The 24,212-nt window shown below is 35.1% G+C and overlaps 2 protein-coding genes across 2 annotated transcripts; one reads left to right on the top strand and one right to left on the bottom strand.

Annotated features, from left to right (window-relative positions):
- Positions 1 to 4,742: 4,742 nt before the first annotated feature.
- On the bottom strand, positions 4,743 to 5,555 carry LOC145640469 (wall-associated receptor kinase-like 22). The gene has a single exon (XM_081691743.1). It carries the CDS (start codon positions 5,553 to 5,555, stop codon positions 4,743 to 4,745), a length of 813 nt encoding a protein of 270 aa, XP_081547869.1.
- A 3,507-nt stretch (positions 5,556 to 9,062) lies between these two features.
- LOC145640468 (wall-associated receptor kinase-like 22) lies at positions 9,063 to 18,827 on the top strand. The gene is made up of 2 exons (XM_081691742.1): positions 9,063 to 9,771; positions 18,739 to 18,827. The coding sequence occupies exons 1-2, from the start codon at positions 9,063 to 9,065 to the stop codon at positions 18,825 to 18,827; spliced, it is 798 nt and encodes a 265-aa protein (XP_081547868.1).
- Positions 18,828 to 24,212: the final 5,385 nt, after the last annotated feature.

Raw genomic sequence — 24,212 nt, 5'->3', positions numbered from 1 at the left:
CCGAAGAAGTGGGGGTGATCCGGATCCGTTGGTGCCCTAACCTAGATCCACTGGCCTCTCCAGTCCTTGTCCGAAGAGTCATTCGGCCACATCGTCAAGTATTGAGAATGGCTTTCGATCCGCCACCAACCAGAGCCATGCTGACCATATCGGCTCAGGGTGTTCGGCACAAGCTTATGCAGCCTTCTGAAGCAGTGCAGGTTCGGCTCAACAGCAAAGAACCGGCAGACCCAGAGATACGTCATCACTCTTCGGATGCTGACGGGTGTCGATTGGCATAGGGAGATCCTGTACTTTATTAAAATATCCTTGACGAAGGGATTCAGAGAGAACCTAAGCCCTTATTGTAACTGCCGAGTGTACACCCCCACATATCCAGGGGGTGGACGATGAATCCTATCAGTGGGCGCAGGCATTCGGCACCAGTACCCATCCGCCTCAAAGAAGCCAAAGTGCAACTCTATCTGTTCGGCAAAGCGGTAGGCCTCAGCGTTCCTGACCCACCAAGTATAGGGCGCGCTTCTCAACATTGCTGAAATGGCTTCGTCATTCTGCCATTCAACATGCCCAAGGAGAAGATTCCAAGGTGCGGCAGGCAGAACCTCCTCCTGCTCAGCGCCACCAGCCTCGGCCTCTTCTTGGGGAGCCGCTGCATTCAGAGGGGTTACCGGGATACCCTCTTCCGAATCAGCCCTAACTCTTTCCCCGTTCCAAGTATCGGTTCGGTCCATCGGATCCTGAGCCTGACCTGATCGTTCGGGTTGGCGTCCTCTTCCTCTAGCCATTGTCGGATTTTCGAGAGAAAAGTCGAAGAAAAGAGAGGGTGCTTTCAAAATTCAAGAAAAATAGAAGAAAATTCGAGAAGATTACCTTAATCTGAAGCGGAATTCGCCGGTTTATCCAGTCGGAACAACGGATATCGACTTCAAGTCTTAATTTCGGGGTTTCAAGCGAAGTTTTGAAGCGGATTCAGGGGTTCTTGAAGGAGTTCGAGTATGAATTTGTGAAGAAGTGAGGAGAGAGAGCGCAAAATCGGCTTTATATTTCCAGAAGTGGATATTTTAAGGGTCAGTGCACTTAATTTCTCTTAAATGCCTCAATAAGTAACCGTTAAACACACTCCCCTTCAATTAACCGTCCATTATCCGTCCAACTTCCCCACTAATTATCCTAATTACAGTTATTTCGTTAATGACTGTTTAAAAATTTAAATCTTTTTTATTTCATTAAATCATTTACTTCCCTCTATTTTTATTAAATCCAAACTAACCCGTCATCCTTCCAAATCGGGTCTGGGGGGCAAGTTGTTTGGGTCCAATTAAGCCTAATTTGGCCTGGTCCATACATGATTCAATCCAAGTCAAGGTCAAGGCCCAAGCCTCCAATCATGCCAAGTCAAGCTCAAGTCAACGACCCAAGTTATCATGGTCAGCCCATATGACTCTAAGCCCATGTCTCCTCCTTGTTATGCTAAGGTATAAAAGCCTTCAATTACACCATTTATCACTCATTCACACATATAGCCTCAAGCAATTAATACTCTTGCATATCTTTCTCTCTCTAAACACTGTTTGACTTCGGCATCGGAGGGGTCTTCCTCGACATAACCTCCGAGGCCAGTTTACGTGTGTTTGTTGTGTAGGAAATCCTCGGCCCAACGTCATTTGGACCGAGTCAGTCTTCAGCCACATCTTAGGACCTTCGGCAAGGTCCCATTGTTTTCACCCGAAACATTTGGTATATGTGAATACAAACAAAAATTGTATAAAAGTATACCAATTAGACAATTATAGTAATGGTGGAATTAATATGTAGCTTTTCTAAAGGAAAAATAGTGAATTAAAAAAAATTAAGGAAATACTTAGTATAAAATTATATGTTACAGAATTAAAAAAATTAATATGTTTAAGTTATCTGACATAAGAACGTCTTTGTGCCATGTAGACCATGTTACGTCATCTACCCCATCTCTCATTATGCCGCCACATCATCACTACTCAATCAACTAGAATATTGCTTCATATAAGAAAAGTGATGATATGGGGATTTGAACACCCAACCTTTTATAAGAAAGATGGTTACTAAATCATCTAAGACAGTCATAAACTATGTAATAAATATGAAAATAAATGTATATAATTTATTATCACAAGGTCTAATTAAAGTAGCAACCGGTGCAATGCCTGGACTACTACTAGTTTAAAATAAAGTATTGGCATTATCATTACAAGGTATCGAACATGTAATCCTTATGGAAAATGATATTTCACCACCGATCCAACATTTATATCATTATTGTGTCAAAATAGAAAAAAAAAACATATAACTTTATTCAATTGCTCAAAATGAAAATAGCAAATTCTTGTAAGGAAAATTCTAAGGAAAAAAAAAAAAAAAAAAACTTTATGTGATTAGTTCAAAATAAGCAAACCTTTTAATTAACAAATGATAAGTCCATTTTTATCGGATACTTCTCAAAATGAATCATGACTTGTTAGTTTTAGGGGTAGCTAGTTGTTTGAGTCAATGATGCGACGCCTCATAATATCAGAGATTCACTTTTAAAATTAATTAAAATAAATTGTAAATGGACCAACTCAACTAAAGTTAAGCTGGTGGTTGAATCCCATAACTATGTTCTATACTCTATCACGCCCCTCACATGAGAGCCTATTGGACTTGAAGTGAGGATGCAACATGGGCCATCTTCATACCCGACGCTTTATATTCCAATTTGAAAGGAGGGTGGATGAGATTAAAACCCGTGGCCTTTGTTGTCATTACAAAATATTAGTTTGAAATTTTTGGAGACCCACATTAGGATTTGAAAGGAGGGAAATAAAAAATTTATTTTTAACAGTGACAATGTCATTGAAAAATATACTTTTTGTAACCACAAAATTATCGTTGCTAAAAATAAGTTTTCTTGTAGCGAAGGGGTGAATGAAAGGCTAGGGGTGTTAACTGGTACTGTGATCAGGGACAAGATGAGTGTTGTGAGGCTGGTTGTAGTTTAGCGGGTGGAGTATGGATGGGATCCTAGTACAATAACTCAGGCTACGACTCTTCTATGGGGTCTAAAAGTTGTCGTAGACTTCTGGTATCAATGATTGGTCGTGGAGAGTGATTATTGCCTTAGACTAATTAGGGTTCATCAAAATTATCCGATGATTCGAATATCCGAACATTCGATCCCATTTGATTTGATAATTTAGGATATCCGATTCAAATATTTAGGGTGTCTGATAGGATATCAATTTTCGGATATCTAATATTTTAAAGATATCCAAAAGTTTTTAGATTTTGGATATCAAATAACATATATTCTATCCAAATATAAAAAAATTGGGAGTTAGTTGGTATGTCCAATCGGAAAAATGTCGGATGTCAAATATCCAAAACCCTTTGGATGATTACTCCCAAATTCGGATATCAAATATCCAAAAACCCTTCATTCCAAATGTTGGATATTGGATATTCAATGTGAAATCCATTTCGGAGACTCGGAGTGGCAAATCCGTGCTCACCACTAGTTGGACCAGTGAATGCACTTAAATCATGAGATGGGATGAAATAGCTTTCATATTAATAGTAAAAAGGGCAATATTTTCAGTGTATCAGTAATACAAGACCATCATTAAGAATTCCTTTCATTATAATTTTGTCAGAAACCTTCTTTTAAAAGCATTTTCTCGTTTCTCCTTATAAAAATATTTTTGTGAAATTATACCTTAATTAATATATTTTTTTTAACAAAATCATGATACCTTTCGACGAAAAACGGGCTTTCAGGCGTTGACTACCCACGTTTTCAACGGAAAACCACCCAATCTTATATTTCCCAAAATTTTCCCAAAATTAACCCACCACCAATGACTTGTCACCCGGCCCACCCCCACCTGCCAACTAACTACTCCCTTCCTGGCGACTATACCCTAGGCTCCGACCGTCGGCGACACTTCCTCGGATAACAACAAGAAAATAATTTTTGTAGAAGGACAATATTTGCTCTAATTTTAAGGCTTAATTGAGAGGCCGAATTGGGGTTGCAATTGGTGCGGTGTTGCAGCGGTGGAGATGGAGGTTGCTGCGGATTGATGTTGTTGTGCTTGCGCGGAGATAGGTGGTGTGGTGGAGCAGGTGACGAGAAGCAATGAAGGCTGGACGGTGATGTGGTGGCAACAAGGTTGCTGGTTTTAAGGGGCTGTTGTTAGGAGGGTTAGGAGGGTTGTGGTTGCGGTGGGAAGAGGAAGGAGAGGAAGGGTCGTTGACGGGGTTTGGGGTTTTGGGTGACGGTGTGGCTGGGGCTGGGGTAGCGTCGCCGGCGGGGGGAACATGGAACCCTAGACGCTGGCAGGAGGTGGTGGTGGGTTTGATTGGGTTAGGGTGGTTTTCTGTTGAACACGTGATATGCACGTGGGTAGTCAACGACCCCGTTTTATGTTGAAAGGTAAGATTTTGTAAAAATATTTTTGATTAAGGAATGATCTCACAAAGATATTTTTATAAGGAGGTTTTTCACAAAAAAAATGCTTTTAAAAGGAGATTTTTGACAAAATTTCCAAAAAAAAAAAAAAAACTGTGATTATATGTTAAGATTAACACAATAAAATCATACATCAACAAATCTTATAATTTAGGAAACTATTCAAAGCAAAATTAGATAATGATATCAGCATAATCCCAACGAAATCTGTAGTGTAAATAAAATCAATTTCAGATGAGGTAGAATATTGACCAAATTAAATAAGCAAAATTGAGATAACTTTACCTAACAGGTTTGATTCATTGTAGTCTCCCCATAGAAGCACAACGGGTACGGCAGTTATCCCAGTTGACAACGGTGCATTAGCTTCTAAATAGTCCTTGCTAATCAAGAAGGCAGCCCTGCAATTTCTCGAGACATTGCTGGTGCTCACACTTGTACTGTATTGCTTGATATCTGTCTTTGGTTTATCATCAATGGATGCGGATGCCAATTTAGCCTGACAACAGCGATAGCCATTGCACCTGTTTCCTCTTAAGACTGATGCAGGTGGACTCAGGGTACAAACAGAGGCGCATCCTGCGATGATTCCACCCGTCTCATTCAACAATAAAGCGTATCCATCGCATCCCACTGAAGCTAAAACATTCTCCAAAACTGAATATCTAAAGGGGGAGTTGGTAAGGTTGTGGCTCCTCTCCGTAAGGCCATCACTACGGCAAGTAGTTGATGACGGAATTTTTACAGTTACCATACCCCAAATACCCCATACTCTCGATCCCATATGGTGGTAATACAAATGATAAACTTCAAGAATCTCGAGGTTGAGTTTCTTTAGAAATGGTTTTGGTTGTGATGAAGAAGAGGAATTACAAGAGACTGCATAGTTGGGGTCTAAAAAACAGTGATTCGTGGTCTCAGGGCGAATACCAAACGGGTAAGGTATATCAATATTTCCACACCGGTGTATACAGTCGTCTTTATCTTTACGTAGCTCAGATGGTCTCCATAAACTAGATGATATAATTATTAACACAAGAAATAAGGGGTATGAGTTTAGGATTTTCATTTTGGATACTTATCCGAGCTTAGAGCTCCATCGATCAAAGTCTTTAGTGTTTTAATGTAGTGTTTCTTTACTTTTTTGGAATGCCAATGATAAGGTCACTAAGACACGGTTTGGGTTGAATCAATATGAACTTCTTTCGTCCCATAAAGTTTTATACTCTATCATATACCCTCTATTGCCAAGATTTAAATCTTAAACCCTTTATAATTTACGATAAGAACAACATAATACCAATTGAAACCATATTTATTTGGTTAAGTTAGCCAGTCTTGTGTGTGGCTGGCTGGTCATACCGTGTGACCATTTATAAAAGAAACAAAGTAACCCCAATAACACTAATCAAATAACCTCTTTAATACTGACTGAGTAACTCCTATAACACTGGTCGAGTAACCCTTATAATACTGACGAAGTAAGACCTTTAACAATGACCAAATAACCCCTATTACACTAACGAACTAATTCCTACATTAATTGGTCATACGGTATGGCCAGCCACATATAAGAATTTGTGTTATATCTAATACGGAATATGATGTCAAGAGATTGTTAGCTCAATATTTTAATTATTGTTTAGACCATCAAGGCATCAACACTGGCCAATAAGTTAGATCAATAAAATTTTATACCATCCCTCTTTGCTTACCACTTTTTCACACATATACATCATGTATATCACAATACAAAATATTACTTGTATATTTTCTCTAGAAATTATCCCATAGATATTAAAAAAAAAAAGTTTAATTACTACCACGCATTTCCATTCATGAGTTTTAAAAAAAATCTTAAATTTATCAGTTGCCGAATGTCCAAATAGATTTGTCCAAATATATATTTTAGTAATTTTACAATTAATTATAATTTGAGGTCACTTTTAGAGTAGCAACTAGTTGTTGGCCTGAGTAATGTCTTGGGTAATCTAATGTAATGTGAGATTAAAGATAACATCACAATCATTTCAGTTTCATTGCAACTAATTTTGATACATTAAAATATTTTGCAAAGAGTCACATTAGCCTCTAATTAGTGATTTGGATGATCATACAAATTTTGTAAGATTGTAAATTTAAATCTATTGGATTGACCCGGCCTTGACATCTATTTTTTGGACTTTATATGTTTGAGGCGATATTTTTCATATCATAAATGGATAATTTTTATGTAATTGTGTTACAATGAGTGATTATGGTTTTCCAGCCATATTAGTAATCAGTTTCATACGGAATATTAGTTAGGAAGACACGAAGTATTACCAAAACTAAAATATTTTTTAAATTAATAGTTATCACCATTTAAAATGGGAATTGAAAAGAACATGAATCACGTTGAAACGTTTTGTATAGTTCAAAACTTTAAAAGCTAAAATGTTTTCTCTCATCTTAAAGCACTAACTAAAGTTGTTTTGATTTTTAAGAATATAGATAAATTTATTGGTTAAGAAAAGGAGACACGTGGCATAACATATATTGACATCCACACATGACAATATGGTATGTATTGCCATGAGTTTTAATAATTGTTAAATACGAGTCTGAGCCGCATCCATCATGGGAGAGTGCAAGTCCACCACTTTATAAGACCAAGGAGGTTCCACCTCAAAACCATATGGCAATGAGGAGAGTAGCCCCTTAGCATTATATTGTGGTGGTAACTCTTGAATTCTTTCAATGTGGGATTTCATTACCACTACACTCTCTTTTTTATAAGTGTTTAGTGTTTTTAGTGTGGGACACGAGAATGCTCACATGTGGGCTGTTCATGGGCTCAACAATAATACTTCCTCCGTTACGTATTACTCGCAACAACGGTGTATTATTTGTGAGACATAAAATATTTATTTGTTGCGAATAATATGTGACGGAGGGAGTAATATAGATATATTATATTTAAATACGTAGTATTTATTGTTCGCACCCAACAAAAGACTTGGTCATGCCAATACGCCATGTCGGCCATACACAATGCAATTTGACTAGATTTTTCTATATTTGTTAGATATAAGATTAATTATCAAGCTACCTCTCAAATATCATCAATGATGTGGCTAAGCTTTTGGCTAAAGATTGGAGTGTTACTATTCTTCATGTCAAACGCTCGGCTAACAAAATTGCTCATGGGTTGGCAGAGACGGGACGACTTCAAGGACATGACGAAGATGACACAGTCAATGCTATGGCCATGCACAATGGCTATGACTGAGCGCTGCTTTGATGCTATTCTTGGGCTATCTTCATGCTTTTGTAGCCTTCCTTATTTTAGTCACTTTATTTCTTTTATGCTTTATGTTATTTTCTTCTTTACGGCTTTACTAAGGTTCTTGATTGCCAATTTTCTTTTCTGTGGCATCATGCATGAACCTTGCTTTTGGGTACAAACTTTGGATTTCCTAGGTGCTCTTAATCATCTAGTGTTAATATAATATGCTCATTTCTTTGTTAAAAAAAATTAATTATCAAGCTGTCCCAGTAAAAAAAAAAATAATAGTTATCAAGCTGAGCCACATCAAGTCAATAATTCATTAGAAAAGTAAATGAAATAAAACACGGCACTTACTAGTTGATTATTCAAAGTTCTTTTCAAAAGAAGTTGATTATTCAAAGTTTAACTGCGTGGTTTTAAGAATATTAGTTTTAAATTCCATTTACTTTACCTTATTTTTGCGGAAATGAAATTATTAAGAAATTTTGACTTTTACCACCTCTAAAAAACGACTTAATTGATTTTACCACCTCCATATAAAAAACGATTTATTTTACCACCACATAAAAAATAAAAGCTGGCTTTTACCACCAATCACCTCCAACTAACGGATTACGTCCATAAATCCGTTAGTGGGGCCTACATACCTTGCACACGTGTCACCATATTATTGTTTGAAATTTCATGTGGGGCTAAGGAGGGGCCAGAATTTGGTGTATGGGTTAGGGAGGTGGTCGGAATCAGGTGGTGGCTAGGGTTTTAGGAGTGCGGAATTTTGTGGTGGCTTGGGTTTTAAGAGTGATCGGAATTAGGAGGTGCTTTATGGGTGGTTGGAATTTGGTGGCTAGGGTTTTGAGGTAAAAAATTAATGGAAAGGGGTTTGAAATCTGGTGCGGTGGTCGTTGTGTGGCGAATAGGTGGTGGGGCTGGTTGTAGCGGTTAGGTGTTGGGGGCTGGTAGCGGTTAGGTGGTAGGGCTGGTCATAGCCGGTCCAGCGGTGGGGGTCCTGACGGTGGCAACAACCACTGGTTGATGGATATGATGGAGATTTTTTTTTATATTTTTTTTGTTTATTTTTTAAAAAAATTTACCCAATAATATGGTGACACATGTGCAAAGTAGGGCCCACTAACGGATTTATGGACGGAATCCGTTAGTTGGAGGTGATTGGTGGTAAAAGCCAACCTTTTTTTTTTTTTTTTTTATTGTGATCGTATTAGATCTTATTCAGTTTATTAATGATACTCAAAAGATATTTATGGTTATACTTAAACCTTAGAATGTGACTTGCAGCAAACTAGAAAAATGAAAACTCTGAACTCCTACCCACTATTTGTTATCCTAGCATTCATATCATCTTGTTTATGTAGACCATCTGAGCTAGATTGCATAAACCACTGTGGAAACATAAAAATCCCATACCCATTTGGTATTGGCCCAAACCACTGTTTCTCCGACTCCAACTATGCCGTCTCTTGTAATTCATCATCCTCAAACCAATCAATACCGTATCTAAAAAAACTCGACCTTGAGATTGTTGAGGTGCGAAATTCAAGCAGAACAGTAATAGTTAAGCTACCATCGGTCACTGCGTGTAATGGTACTGAGAAACATTGGAGCAGTCCTGATATCATTACATCTACTGGCTTTTCATTTGCAGATTCTAATGTTTTTGCATCAGTCGGGTGCCAGGGATATGCATTATTCTATAGTTATTATTTGGATGAAGTGACAATGGAAGGATGCACTTCAATTTGTGCTACTGATCGTCCAAAATTGATTCCGACATCACCAACAGATATGATCACGGAACAATGTTATGGCTTTAATAATTGTTGTCAAGCAGTCAACCCTCAATATTATGATCGATATAGTATAAGTGTCAGTGCCAAAGATGGATCGGCACATTGCAGGTCGGCCTTTTTGATAAGTCGGGAATATTTTCCAACCGTTGCATCCACTGCTACACCGATGTCTGCTTTTCCGGTGACGCTTCATTGGCCTGATAATGAAGGTAGTGTGAACTTTTTTTTTTTTTTTTTAACAAACAGGTAGTGTGAACTTTATCTATTAAGTGATACTTTGGTTTTTTGAATTATTTCATCTTATTTTAAATTAGATTAAAAATAACCATTTTATACAAATTAATACTTGTATAAAGTTTACATAAGCTTATCTAATCAGTCTCTTATTAATTTAAAAGAAATTTGTGAAAAAAAAACATTTTAAGTGGTCGACTATGTTTTAAAAGCACCTTTTAACTGAAAAATTGTGAAAAAAGACTTTTGAAGTTGTATAATGTTCTAATCGAGAGGGTACATGGCTAAGTTTTCGAGGTGGTTAACGACGAAGCTCTAGCATTGAAACTCACGTAAGAGTCACGTTGCTTTTTTTGTAAAATAAAAAAAAAAAAAAAAAAAATTCCCAAATTTCCCTCCTTTTCAAACTACCCCTTTCATTTTTCCGTTTTCTCTTTCTATCGAAAAGGAGAGAAATTTGGGAGAAAATGGATTTTTTTAAATAAGTCACGTGAGACACAATGTTGGAGCTCCGTCGTTGACCACCCCAAAAACTCAGCTAAGTACCCCCTCACAACATAATACTCCATCCGTCCCCTTTTGTTTGTCATTTTTGACGAAAAATCACAGGAATTAAGGTGGAAAATGTGAAGTAATCAAAGTATTTGGGAAAATAAAATTTTCAATTAATAAAGTAATAAAAAGAGACATTTCTAATATTAAAAATAATTAAAGTACATGGGAAAGATAAATTGATATATTCAAGAGTAAAAACATTAAATTTAAAGTGCTTTCCTTTAATAATGCTCCAATTACTTCCAATTCCATAAATACAACTAAACTTTTACAATTACCCAATCCACTATCTACATCACCATTTAACACATTAAACCTTCTTTTTTAAAAAAATGTTTAACACAAAACCGTCACTTGAGGGCTTGTTTAGCATCATTTTGGGTTTTTTGAAAACCAAAAACCAAAAACATGAAACAAGAAAATAAAGGGTGTTTTCACTTTTTTGTTGTTAGTTTTCAAAATTATCATGATTTTAATAAGTTGAAATGATTTTTATTCATTACGGGACATATATCATATAGTTTTAAAAAACAAAAAACCAAGAAATAGAAAACCACAGCAAAACCAAACGAACCCTGAGTTAGCGGTTTTCAATTGGGAGAAAACCGCCAACTCAAGTGGCGGTTTTTATTTTATGTAAAAAAAAATTCTCTATAAAAATTCTAAAATAATCCAGGTAATAATTCATCGTAAAATTAATTATACACCTCCCGTTAAAAAAATTCAAATCTTAATTTAATAGTGAAAAAAAAATAGAGAGAAATTGTCATATGTTTCATTTATATGAAAAATATTACAATGAGGAATATATATAATATAAATAAGGAAAAATTGATAAAAATAATCCCAACTTAATCCATTCCCTTTTAATAATCCCAACTTTGGATTGTCATTGAATAATCCCAACTTTAGGGGGAAGTCGCTTTTATTGGTCTCAATCTTCTCTGGCACCCTTTAACCCCTAACCCTACTGCCGGCAGCCCACTTTCCCATCACACCTTCTCCGACATCCCCTAACTGTAACACCCCGACCCCAAACAAATTTGGGAGGGGCCTATTGTCACGAAATGCGCATTGAGGGCCAACAACTGTCCCCACAAACCAACACAAGTCCTTCCAGCGCATTTTGTCCTCACTCATGCGCACCCCGAGAAAACTTCCCAGGAGGTCACCCATCCCAAGACTACTCCCAACCAAGCACGCTTAACTATGGAGTATTCTTAGCGTATGAGCTCCCTAAAAGGAAGATGCATCTTGTTGATATGAGTAGTATATTATATCCTTTTGAAGAAATCATGAGGGGTATTACACTAACCCCATCGAAACCACTAGTCTACTCATCCAACCACCCCAAAATCACCTCTACCCACCACCGCAAATTCGACTATCTCCCCTTCCCCTCCCCGAAACCCATCTCATCCCCTTCTTTAGCCCTGAACCCATCTCATCCCCTTCCCTAGCCTTGAAACCCTCCTTAAGAGGAGTTTAGGGGCCTGAAATGGGGACAATGGTGGTTTTTGTGGTGGGGGAAAAGGGAGGAGGGGTGACTTTAGTGGCCGGGGGTGGGAATTGGGTTGATATATGGTGTGTTGGGGAGGAGGGGCGATTTCCGAACAATTTCGGGCCTGATTGAGGTAGGGGAGGGGGTGGGAAAGGAGGAGCTCCTGTAGGTGGGGAGGAGAGGAGGTGGTGCCTTTTTTTATTATTATTTTTCCTTTTTACAAAATTTTAATTTTGTAAATTTTATTTTTGGACCATTTAGGTGCTTCAACATGTTAATTTTAAAAAATACATAAATCTATTTAATCAGTTACTGGTCACTCGGGACTAATAAAAGCGAATACCCCCTAAAGTTGGGATTATTCAATAATAATCAAAAGTTAGGATTACTAAAAGCGAATGATTTAAAGTTGGGATTATTTTTACCAATTTCTCCTATAAATAATCATAATAGAAAGAAGAAAACTAGTACAATCTAATGCGGAGTAGTTAGATCTAAACTACATAATTACTAAAATGACAAGTTTCATAAACACTGTTGTACCTATATGTGATGACGAAGGCAGTGATTATGGTGGTGAGGTTGGCAAAGGCAGTGGCGTAAACTCCACACTATACTTAACAGTATTTACTTCGTATAAATTGTATATAATGATGAAAAAAATTAGGATTAAGAGAATTGCAAGATAACTTCATGAAACTATGTAACACCCCCAAATCTCCCTCTACGGAAATACTAGTATAATAGGAATAATTATATCGTAGAGATAGACTTGGGTGTATTACCACTGCGTGATTACGCAAGGCTACTCAAAATACTTAACTCAACAACAAAACTTGCAGCGAAAACTCAACTTTCTTTTATTAATACTTATAAAAAATAGTAACATTGTTATGAGTGCTTGAAAATAAAGACAAGACCAACCTTCCTAAACTAGGTGAAGCAAATCTCAGGACTCCCTTATGCTTATTCATCACTCCACCTGAAAATAGTCAACACTGCTTACCATTATGGTAAACAGAGCGAACCAAAACAAATAGGAAATACGGATTAGCAAAATATGCTAAGTATGATAAGTGCAAGATAATGTAAACTTGATTTATTTGCAAACATGCTTTTAAAATCAATTCCAATAATTAATCCAATAATTTAAAACTCATTATTCCATAACCGACTCCAATGATTCAATATTCAAAATAATAGTTAATAAAACTAATTCCTTTATTAAGAACCAATTCCTTTTAATCCAATTCCTCACTCAAGTGTGCACACCCCCCAAGCTAGTCTCCTTATATTACAAGGCTATTCTTGAGGAAAGACCCGGTCATACAAAGTCCAAGGCCTTATAAATAAATCAAATCCGCATAGTGGGATTACTAACATGCTTATAAAGAATTATTAATAATAATTCAATGGTTCAATAAATCCTTTCAATATCCAATAATTCCAATATAATTCAAACTCCTTTTTAATAATTCCACATGCTTTCAAAATCAAACCTTGTAAATAAATACTTGAGAATAAAATCTCATATTAATACTTTTCAAAATCAACAACTCTTCCTTGAAAATCCTTTATTTAATTCAACAAACCTTTTAAAATCAATTCCTTTTTTTAAACACGATAAGTAATCCAAACCATTCAAAACATGATTTAAAAATCCATCATTCAAAATACTTTAATTAAAATCAATACCTTCAAACATAATTTATTTCAAAATCATAATTCAAATCAATTTAATTCAATCACCAACCAAATCATGTAAAACATGTTATTTAAACCAATCACTTTCAAAGGTATCTAGCCACCTAAACGTACCTTAGCTTAATCCTAGCTAGAAAAACTACTCAAAAAGTACCTCAAGAACCTTGATCGAACACACCTACAAAAAAATATAACCTTAATCAATATAAGGTTAACAAATAATTAAAAACCACCAACTATATGTACATGAACCTTTTAAATTAATTTCTCATAAACATCATTAAAAATATGATTTTATATAATTAAAAATACTCATAATAATTATTAATAAATCCCCCATAATAATAATAATAATAATAATAATAATAATAATAATAATAATAATAATAATAATAATAATAATAATAATAATAATAATAATAAGAGAATAAGAGAAGAGAATAAGAAAAGATAAGCAACCAAGGAAAAGAGAAGAATTGGATTTGCGTTGTAAAGAATAGGCAAAACTTGCAGAGGCTATAACTCCTTTGATATGACTCCGAATTGGGTGATTCTTTAGCCTAATCTCACGGATATTTTAAGAGGAACAATCATCTGTTAAACATCAATACCCCCAAAAAGGACCAGAAGTGCCCGAAAATTGGCTTCAAAGATAAACGTGATGATTTGTGTAAAATTAAGGAGAAGAAAAGAAGAGAATTGGTGTGAAAAATACGAGAGGTATGAAGGGGTATTTATAGGCTTGATCATGCAAGAATTATGGCAAGAGAATGTGGGAAGAATTATTGCAAGTAGGGTTTATGGAATTACTTGGAGAAGTGAGTAAAAAAATTAAGGAAAGTTTGTATATTAAGGTGATTGTGTATACTTGAATATGGAAGGTATGTGTGTCATGAAAAATAATAAGGAAATTAGAATTACTTGGGGAATAATTAAGAAGAATGATTGGCAAGAAAATATGATGAGTAGATATTAAAAAGACGGAGAATTATAATTAAGGAAAATAAGAGATTTTGGGAGATAATTAAAATATAATTTTAGCAGTTAAATTCCTCCAAAATAATTCAATATGGCCGAAAATATTGAGCTTACCATAGCTCAAATTTTCGGAATCCTATAAATATATTTAGGAAGATTTTGCTCGGTTTTTAAGAAATAAAATAATTATGTAAATAATATAGAATAATTAATTAACTAAATACCAATTATTCACCAACAAAATAACTAAGAAAAATTAGATTTCCTACACATAGGATATCCGAAATTCCTAGCTAATTAATAAGAATTTTCGGACATATTAATTAATTAATAAAATATATTTTTTGCCATAAATAAAATATCCAAAATATATAAATAATCCGGTTTTTAAATAGGATAAATGGATAATAAATCTTATCCAAAATGATGATTAGTTTTCAAAATGATTTTGCGCCAAAATTCAAATATTATTTTGGATCCAAATAATAAATTTACTAAAATACCCTTTTTATAAAATACTTCTTAATTAATTAATTAGAAAATACGTATGAAAATACGAGGTATTACAAACTACCCAGGACCAATTGAATTAAAAATATCAAATTCCCAAACTGAATTTAAAAACCCCCTTACCAAATAAATTTGAGAATGAAAATTTGAAAAATTAATGAGAGAAGTAGAGAGATGAGATGATTGATATGGTTGAGATGGTTGAGATGATTTGAGTGAGGTAGAATGGATGATGGGCGATGGAGAGTTAGGGACTTTTTTTATCGAAAAAAAGTGATACTATGAGAATGAGAAAGCAGAGAGATGAGGATGGAATTTTGATAGTGACTAATGAGTGGAAACCGCTAATTGATGTGGCGGTGTTCCCACTAAAACCGCCATATGAGATAGCATTTTTGCAAAAAAAAAATAGAAAAAAAATTAAAATTCATTAATAGCTGACATGGACAGTAATTTGGGAATATTTAAAAAAGTAGAAGTATATATGGAATTGTCATTCTTCCCAACAATATTAAGGGAAATCACTGCAAAAGTTGACACAATTTTTGTGGAAAATGTTAGGGTAAAATAGGAATATAACATAATAAGGACAAAAAAATGAGGGAATATAGTATAAAAGTCTTTTTATGTACCTTAATAATTATGAAAATGTGAAATGTGACAAACATCTAGGGGCACCCAAAATGACAAAAGTGACAATCAAATAGGGACAGATGGAGTACAACTTAAAATGTCCTTTTAAACAATTTTTCACTCATTTAAAAGGTCATTTTTTTTTTTTACAAATTTCTCTTAATTTAATAAATCTCCAACCTAGATTTTTTCCCCTATCTTATTAGGCAAAAGCTAACGAGTATCCTTGGGGCATTAGATAAGAAAACTAAATGTGAAAATATTAAAGAAAAATTATCATTAATTACACCAATCGACGAGTGATTTTGTCATTCATTCCAAACTTAATACTATTTTAAGTAATATATTAAGTAATTATCTAAGGTCAATGTCAAAATATAATTTTATTGAGCTCCCTCTTATTAAGTAATATGCTAGCAAGATCCCTCTCATTAAGGTCTTTGATTATTGTGATTTGTTGTGCCAATTAATGTCAATGTCAAAATATAATTTTAAGTAATATGTTAGCTAGCAAGATCCCTCTTATTAAGCTTTTTGATTATTGTGATTTTTTGTGCCAAATATTGTCAATGTCAAAATATAATTTTAACTAGGAGTGAGCAAAAATTCAGGGTACCCTGACTTGGAATCGAAACTTGCTCGGAACAGTAGGTTTCAGAATCGGAACCTGTAGATCAGATTCTGGTTCTGGGAAATAAAATTTTAGACCCTATACCTGTAGGGCACCCTGTTATTATAGGATCACTATAAGTTATACGAAATTGGAATCTATCATTTAAGCCTAAGTATAAAAGCTCAATATCAAAATTATATAATTAAGTAAGCCTCAAAATAAATCTGACCTTAAGCTTATACATCACTTCTCATTTCTTACACCAGCTGTCGCCTACCTTTCTCCCTCTTCTTATTCATTTTTCATCTTACTCTTAATGATTTAATTAATGGTGTTAATATAAGTATTTGTATCAAATATACTAGACAATTAGTGTTGGTTTGTTATATTTGTATTAAAGTTGTAAGCTTTTATTGTGAACATCTATTTTTTATTTATCAAGTTACTATATATTATGCTTATTTTGAAAGACAGGGTACCCTGTTCGGGAACCGAAACCTGGAGGTTTCGGTTTCTATTTTCAAGAACCTGTTGCAATAGGTTTTGGTTCCGGGTCTTGAGATTTTTACAAGGTACCCTGCTACGCTCACCCTTAATTTTAACGAATGCTAAGGAGGAGAAACATAGAGATATGAACGAATTTCAATGTCAATTTCATTGTCGTGCGGTGTTGTATTGATGATGGTAGGAAGTTTAGAGAAAAGATGAAGAAGTAGTTCAGAAAAAATTTAAGTGGAGATGCTTTTAATCTTGGAGATGCTAGCTAAGTTAATTAGGCTAAATTTAAGTGGAGATGCTAGCTAAGTTAATTAGGCTGAATTTTGTCTATGATCCTTTTGTAATTTCTGATAATTTCAGAGAAGCCATTGTGGCTTCAAAATTGATTCTGCTTCTGGAAATTACCACCACCTTGTGACCTAAAATTCTTATTCCTTCCTGAATCATAGTAAAACCTTTTGTCAACAGCAAATGCCATTGATTCTTGCTGAAAAGATAATCACTACTAGAAAAAGGCTAAATTCCGACGGACACGAAATTCCGTCAGTAACATCGGAAATTCAACGGATTTTTATTACGTCGGTTAATTCCGACGAATTTTAACAATCCATCAGAAATTTCTGACGGAATAAAATCCGTTGGAAAAAATACGCTTTCCGATCGAAAATTCCGTTAGAAAGTTAAATTTCCGACGGAATTAAAATCCGTCGGAAATTTCTGACGGAATATTCCGTCGGAATATATAATTACATATAAAAAAACACGGGCCATCTATTCTCTTAAAACCCTAATGTCCCAAAATGATTTCCCCCTTCTCTCTCAACCGCCCCTTCTCTACTTCTCTCTCATCCGCCCTTCTCTCCTTCTCTTTCTCTCTCTTTCGCCTCTCTCACCTCCGCTTCTCTCTCCTCCTCCATCTTCTCCTTCTTTGATCTCTTTCCTCATATTCCATCTTGGTGTTTTGGTTGGTCGAATTTAATGGTTTCTTTGGTCAAATTCGACCATGAAAAATGTAGATCTAGACTTTTCATGGTCGAATTTGGCCTATTTAAACCAAATTCAAGAATGAAAAGCCAAATTCAGGTAATAAGGTATGTTTTTCAACTTTTTAATTAATTTTTTTTTAAAAAAATCGGTTGTTGGCTGGTCGTTTGGGTGGTTTGGGTGTTTTGGGTGTGTGAGTTTGGGTGGTTTGGGTGTGTGGTTTGGGTCGGTTTAGTTGGTAGTTGGGTCGGTTAGGGTGGATATAGGTTAGGGTGTGGGTTAGGTGAAGTGGGGTAGTAGGGTAGTGGGTTCGGTGGGGTGTAGGGGCTGGTGGGGTTACGGGCTGGTGGGGTGGGGGATTAGGGTGGAGGGGCTGGTGGGGTTATGGGCTGGTGGGGTGGGGGTTAGGGTGGAGGGGCTGGTGGAGTGGAAGGGATAGGGGTGGTGGAAGTGGTGATACGCCTCGCCGGTGGTGGCGCGGCGTTTTTTTTTTAATTCCAGAAAATTACTTTCCGACGAATTTTACTATTCCGTTAGAAATTTTCGACGGATTTTTTCAGTGCTTGAGAACCTCATATGATGGAAAATTCTGTCGGAAAAGTGTTTTCGGCAGATTTTTGGTCGGAAAAGGTGTTTTTTCCTAGTAAGCGGTTTCAGGCAACCACTCCGACGGAATTCTGTCGGAAACCCTTTTTCCGACGGATTTCAGGGAGCTTCCATTGGAAATTTTCCGTCGGAGATGAGCTGTTTTCTAGTAGTGAATCCTGAGATCTCCTTATGTTTTTCTTCCTGAGGAAACATCCTATAGGCCTCTGTGACCTTAGGTAAAGACTGCATCATCAACAAATTTCCCCTAATTGTTTCAAACTGGTTAGTCAACTCATCATAAACTGAATCACCATTTTCTGTTGATGTTGCTAAAAAACTCTCTTGGTAAGATTAAATGTACAATTATTGTATGTACAGTATGGAAATGGCTGAGCCTCAACAATTGCATCCCAAATAAACTTGATTCCAGTGAAAATCTCAGAAACATACTGAGAAACCTTGAGTAGTTTCAACTAGCTTTTGTTTAAGTGCATAGATCTGAGCAAGAGAAGTGTATCGAAAATGTTCCTCAAGATCTAACTAGACTTCTCTAGAAGCTAAGACTTCATGAACATAACACTTCTAGCAATGCTCTCTTCCAGATTAAACAAAATCCAAGAACACACCAAATCATTACACCTCTCTAAAGCCTTGTATTCATCACTAAGAACATCATTAGGTTTAGTGTAAGATCCATTAATAAATCCTACTTTGTTCTTGGCTGAAAGAGTCAATAGCATAGCTCTTTTCCAACTGGTGAAACCATCACCACCAAACTTGAAGGATACTAACTGAATCGAGTTAGCATCTGAAGGATGAATGTAGTATATACTAGAAAAATTTTGATTTAAAGGAAGAATAACATGTACATTGTTCTGATTTTTCCAGCCATTTTTAATTTGTGAAATCTAGGTGTTTCAGATGAATAGAAACAATTTGAACGATAAAATGCTGCAAAATTCTCAACAAAACCTCAAGAACATAATGAATTCTCAACAGAAACACAAACAACAGTGTTTGAACAAACGATCAAAACTTGAAGTAGAACTTACTTCAACAGAATCTGAAGCAAAACTAGACAAATAATGTTGTGGAAAATCAGGAACTACCAGCAACCTCTGATACCATGATGAATTTCAGAGAAGCCATTAAAATCAGCTCAAGCTTGAAAAATGAACTCAGAGCTAAATAAACTTTAGAGAAACTTTTATTGATTTTTGTATGAATGAATGAGTAATACAATTTGGGGTAAAAAAAACCCATATATATAGGCTTAATAGAAAATATGAGTTTGTTATTTGTAACAGCTTTTTCCACGTCATAATCCTACAAGCAAATTCTAGAACTTTGTAGAAACTAATCTATAATTTGAGCCTTTTGAGTTGTGCAGCTGCTGCTTGTTCGAGTTGCTTGTATGCTAACTGCTACTATCTCCAATAATTTCTAACATAATCCTATAGTACCCATGTATCAAAGCAACACTGTTTTCTAAAGGCCAAATGAACCAAAACTTTAACTGACATTTTTCAACACGCAATTTTTTAAAAAATTAATAGTTGGCTAATGACACCATAACAAAAAATGTTAAGTGGTAGCAAGATTTATTTTGGTAGTGTAATAAAATAAAATTTTATATAAAACATAAAAATCAAAGTGGTGTTTTTTAAGTGGTAATAAAAGTTAGGAAAAATACACTTTAAGAATCCCAACTATTGTCGATTTACCTACAATAATTTCAACTAAGATTTATTTTTTAATAATCCTAACTATGCACTCGGTTTTCTTAGAGCAGACCCAACCGATCATCAACCTAATATAACAGGTAGCTTTGACACGTGGCATCACGTGAGTGGTTCAAAAAACATTAAAAATCTAATATATATATATATATATAAATAAAGTAGGCATTTTTGGAGAGCATTGGGAGCGCCACATAAGAAAAGGCATATTTTTTACTAGTTAAAAATTAGATTTCTATTTTATTTTAGAATTAAAAAAATCACTCGTCACCTAAACAAAAGTGACGAATAAAATTTTAAATTTTTGCCACGTAGGTAAAAACAACGAATAGTAATTTATTAGGATTTTAATTATTTAAGAACACTAAATTTTATCATTTTTATTAGTTACAAAACTAAAAATTATCTTTAGATATTAGTATTTATATTATTTAAAAAACTAAAAATTATAGTTTGATATTTAAAAAATATAAATTATTATTTTATGTTAATTAAGAGATCACCTAAAAAATATTTATATACAAAATGTATATAAAAATTCATGCATCGCACGGCACATAAGCAAAAGTAATATTTCGACCAATGAAAAATTAGATTTATATATTAATTTAGAATTTTAATTTTCAGTCGCCATTTAAGAAAAAATTAACAAATGAAATTTGAGAATTGAAAACAAAAAATAGTAATTTAAGATTTAAATTATGAATAAAAAAATATCTTTTATATTATCTTTTACATAGAAAAAATGTCTAATTGTTGCAAATAATTAATATGAAACTAATGTAGTATTTTGTTTTAATAATCCCAAATTTAGCTTATTCTGGAATAATTCGAAACTTCTTCCATTAACCGGTCAACAAAAGTCAATGACCTATTATATCAGGTCACTTGAGACATATCAAGTCCTTATTGGTCCGAAAAAAATTTAAAAAACGAAAAAAAAAAATTCCTAAAAATCACAAAAGTCACAAAACTACCACACAACCTCCCCTTCACCCACCAACTCACCCTAACCTCTACCACACTTCCAAACTGTTGACCTAGTCGCCGGCCTGCCGCGCTTTCCCGACCCTTGGCCCCTGGCTTCACCATTTTCCTCTCTCCCCGAAACACCCTCCCATTCCCCCACGAAACCACCAACGAAACCCCTCCCCACTGCCCAAAATCCCAAATCTTTCCTCCCACCACCCCAAAACCATAGAGGCTAGATTTTCGATGGTGGGGGAGGGGTTTTGTTGTTTTGGGTGTGAGGGAGGTGGTTTTAAGGGGTTTTAGAATGGGGGTTTTTTGATTGAGAAATGTCATCGGAAAACTGGAAAAGGAGATAACGAGGGAAGGTGGGGGTTCGCAACACCGGCGCGGGGAAGGGGAGGGGGAAAGAGGGTTAGCGGCGTAGGGGAGGGGAATAGTAGTAGCCGAATTTTGGGTGAGGTTGGTGGTTTTTGGGGTTTGGTTTGTGGCCGGAATTTGGGGGCTATTTACGTTTTTCAATTCTAGTTACCGGTGATTGGTTGAATGAGTTTTTTTTTCTTTGTGAAAAACTACCTTTTAAACTCCAGATTTTGCGAAAAACTACCTTAAAAACAAAATGTTGTAATTAACTACCTTCCACCCTAATGACACATTTGAATTTTATTTACCGACGTTGACCATGTCACGTGGCCCTTTAATGATTGAATTCCCCCTTTTCAGCGAAAATTTTCCCACTTTAAACCAATTCAGCCCATATAATTATCAAAGGGGTTGCAAATAAGCAATATAAAATATGATTAATCATATTGTTAAGGAAAAGATTTGGTGTAAAGCGGGAAAATTTGGGGGAAAGAGGGGGGGAATTAAGTCATTAAAGGGTCACGTGACCCTCATGTGACATGGTCAAAGCCGAAAAATAAAAGTCAAATGTGTTATTCCGGTGGGAGGTACTCAATTACAACATTTTATACTTTATAAGGTAGTTAATGACAACATTTTGTTTTTAGGGTAATTTTCTTAAAATCCAAAGTTTAAAAGGTAGTTTTTCACAAAAAATCCTTTTTTTATATTTTGGATTTTTTTTTTACAATTACCTCCAACAATTGTTGCTATTTTAGCAATTACCACCTATAATTTTTGTTTTTTTTTTTATTTTACCACTTACTTGGCTTTTAAATGAAGTGTGATGTCATATGGGGTCTACTAACTACCTTCTCACCCTATTTTCGTCCTTTTCTTTCTTTCTTTCTCGATTTCTCATTCTCCTATATTTTACTCTTCTCAAAGATGGGGAAAATTTTCAAGTTAAATTACAAATATTCATGTTAATTTTTTTCACGAATTGAAGTTTTTCCCCAACTTAAAGAGGAGAACAATATTAGATAGAAAGAAAGGGAAGGAAAAAGGGCGGGAAAGTAGTTAGTGGGCCCTAGGGGTGAAACTAATGCGGTTTAAAACCGAACCAAACCACAAATGAAACCGAATTAAATTAGAAATCTGGTTCGAATTTTTTTTCTGATTTGGTTTAGTGCGGTTTTAGGAATCCCAAAATCGAATTAATATGGTTTGATTTCAGTTTTAAGATTTGAAAAACAAAAAAACCAAAATCCAATCCAGATTATGGCCCATATTTTAATTATAGTCTAGCCCAACACTAATTTTGACCCGACATATACATAAACATAGAAATAATATAACTTGTCTTTGTTTTATGACCTAGAATGTCAACCAATGTGGGCAGATACAATGAATGATCAATTAGATGGAGCAAGAAGGTAGAGGATGAAAAATTTCGGTGTGGTTCGATTTTCTTTTGAAAAATTGAATTTAAAACGGTGTGGTTTGGTTTTGTTGCAATAGTATGGTTTGAAAAATCTCAAAACCAAATTAATGTGGTTTAGTTTCAATTTGGGCTATAAACCACACCGCAAACCGAACTTTCACCCTTAGTGGACCCCACATGACGTCACATTTGAGTTAAGAGCAAAGTAGGTGGGGAGTTTGAATTAACACACCACTGCCACATTTTCAAACTATGTGGTAATTGTAGGTGACACATATCACAAAATAATTGGTTAAAAAGTTTTTTAAAAAAAAAAAATTAAAAACAAACAAAATTAAAAAAAATAAAAAAGAATCAAGCCAAAACCCTTAGCACCGGGCTAAGCTACTTGATCTGCCACCCCCTTAATGCCTTCTAGTATCCTAACTGCGCCGATTTCCCCCTCTCCCCGCATCGGTGCTACAACCGGCCCTTCTAATCTCTTTTTTGGGCTAACTTTCTCCACCAGAAACCCCCAACCTCCCTCCTTATCTCCTTTTTCTCATTTTTTAAAAATATCTCTATCAATTGGAAGCCTCTAAAAACTACCTCCCCCACGCCAAAAAACCCCCCAAATATCGCCCCCCACCATCGAAAACCCTAGCCATTAGGGTTTTAAGGTGGGTTCCAGGGAGTTTGGGGTTTTCAGGAGTGAAGGCGTACGGGAGGGGTTTCCTTAGTGGTTTTGTGGAGGAATTTTAGGGTGTCGCAGGGAGGAATGAAAACGGCGACACCAGGGGATGGGGGAGGTGTGGCGAGCCGGAATGAAAGGGGCGCAAGCTGGGCAGTAGGGTGGAGGTTAGGGTGGGCTAGCGGGGAAAGAGAGGTTGGCTGGTTTTTTAGTAGGATTTTTTTTTTGTATTTTTTTGTTTTAACTTTTTATAATGTTTTGGACCGATCAGGACTTAACACGTTTCAAGTAATTTGATATAACAGGTTATTGACTTTTTTTTAATAGTATGGGATTGAAGAAAGTAAAAACCCTCAAAGTTTACAACCCTCAAAGTTGGGATTATTCCAGAATAATCCAAACTAGAGATTATTAAATGAAAAAGGAGCAAAGTTGGGATTATTAATATTAAATTTTCCTTTTTTCTATAAATTTCTAAATCAATCCAGTTTGATGTTGTGAAAGTTGAAATTGCAAATTCAATTGAATAGTTTTATGCTTGTTTGTACTTTGTAGTAATTAATGCAAAATTTGAAAGAGTTTTATTAGTTGTTTTGTTGAAAAATTGAAGGTTTCAACGAAGTTAAGATGAATGTTTAGAAAATTAGAGATAGAGAAAAGGTGGAGAGAGAAATGAATTTGAAATTCT

This window comes from Chenopodium album, chromosome 7 (assembly GCF_948465745.1).
Source record: "Chenopodium album chromosome 7, dcCheAlbu1.1, whole genome shotgun sequence".
NCBI lineage: Eukaryota > Viridiplantae > Streptophyta > Magnoliopsida > Caryophyllales > Amaranthaceae > Chenopodium > Chenopodium album.
This window is presented reverse-complemented; position numbering and strand designations above follow the sequence as displayed.

Excerpts from the sequence above, each read along its gene's own strand:
- LOC145640469 (XM_081691743.1), bottom strand. The coding sequence starts at position 5,555 with ATGAAAATCCTAAACTCATACCCCTTATTTCTTGTGTTAATAATTATA.
- LOC145640468 (XM_081691742.1), top strand. The coding sequence starts at position 9,063 with ATGAAAACTCTGAACTCCTACCCACTATTTGTTATCCTAGCATTCATA. Across the intron at positions 9,772-18,738 it reads TCATTGGCCTGATAATGAAG|TATGGAAATGGCTGAGCCTC; the intron begins GTAGTGTGAACT and ends TTGTATGTACAG.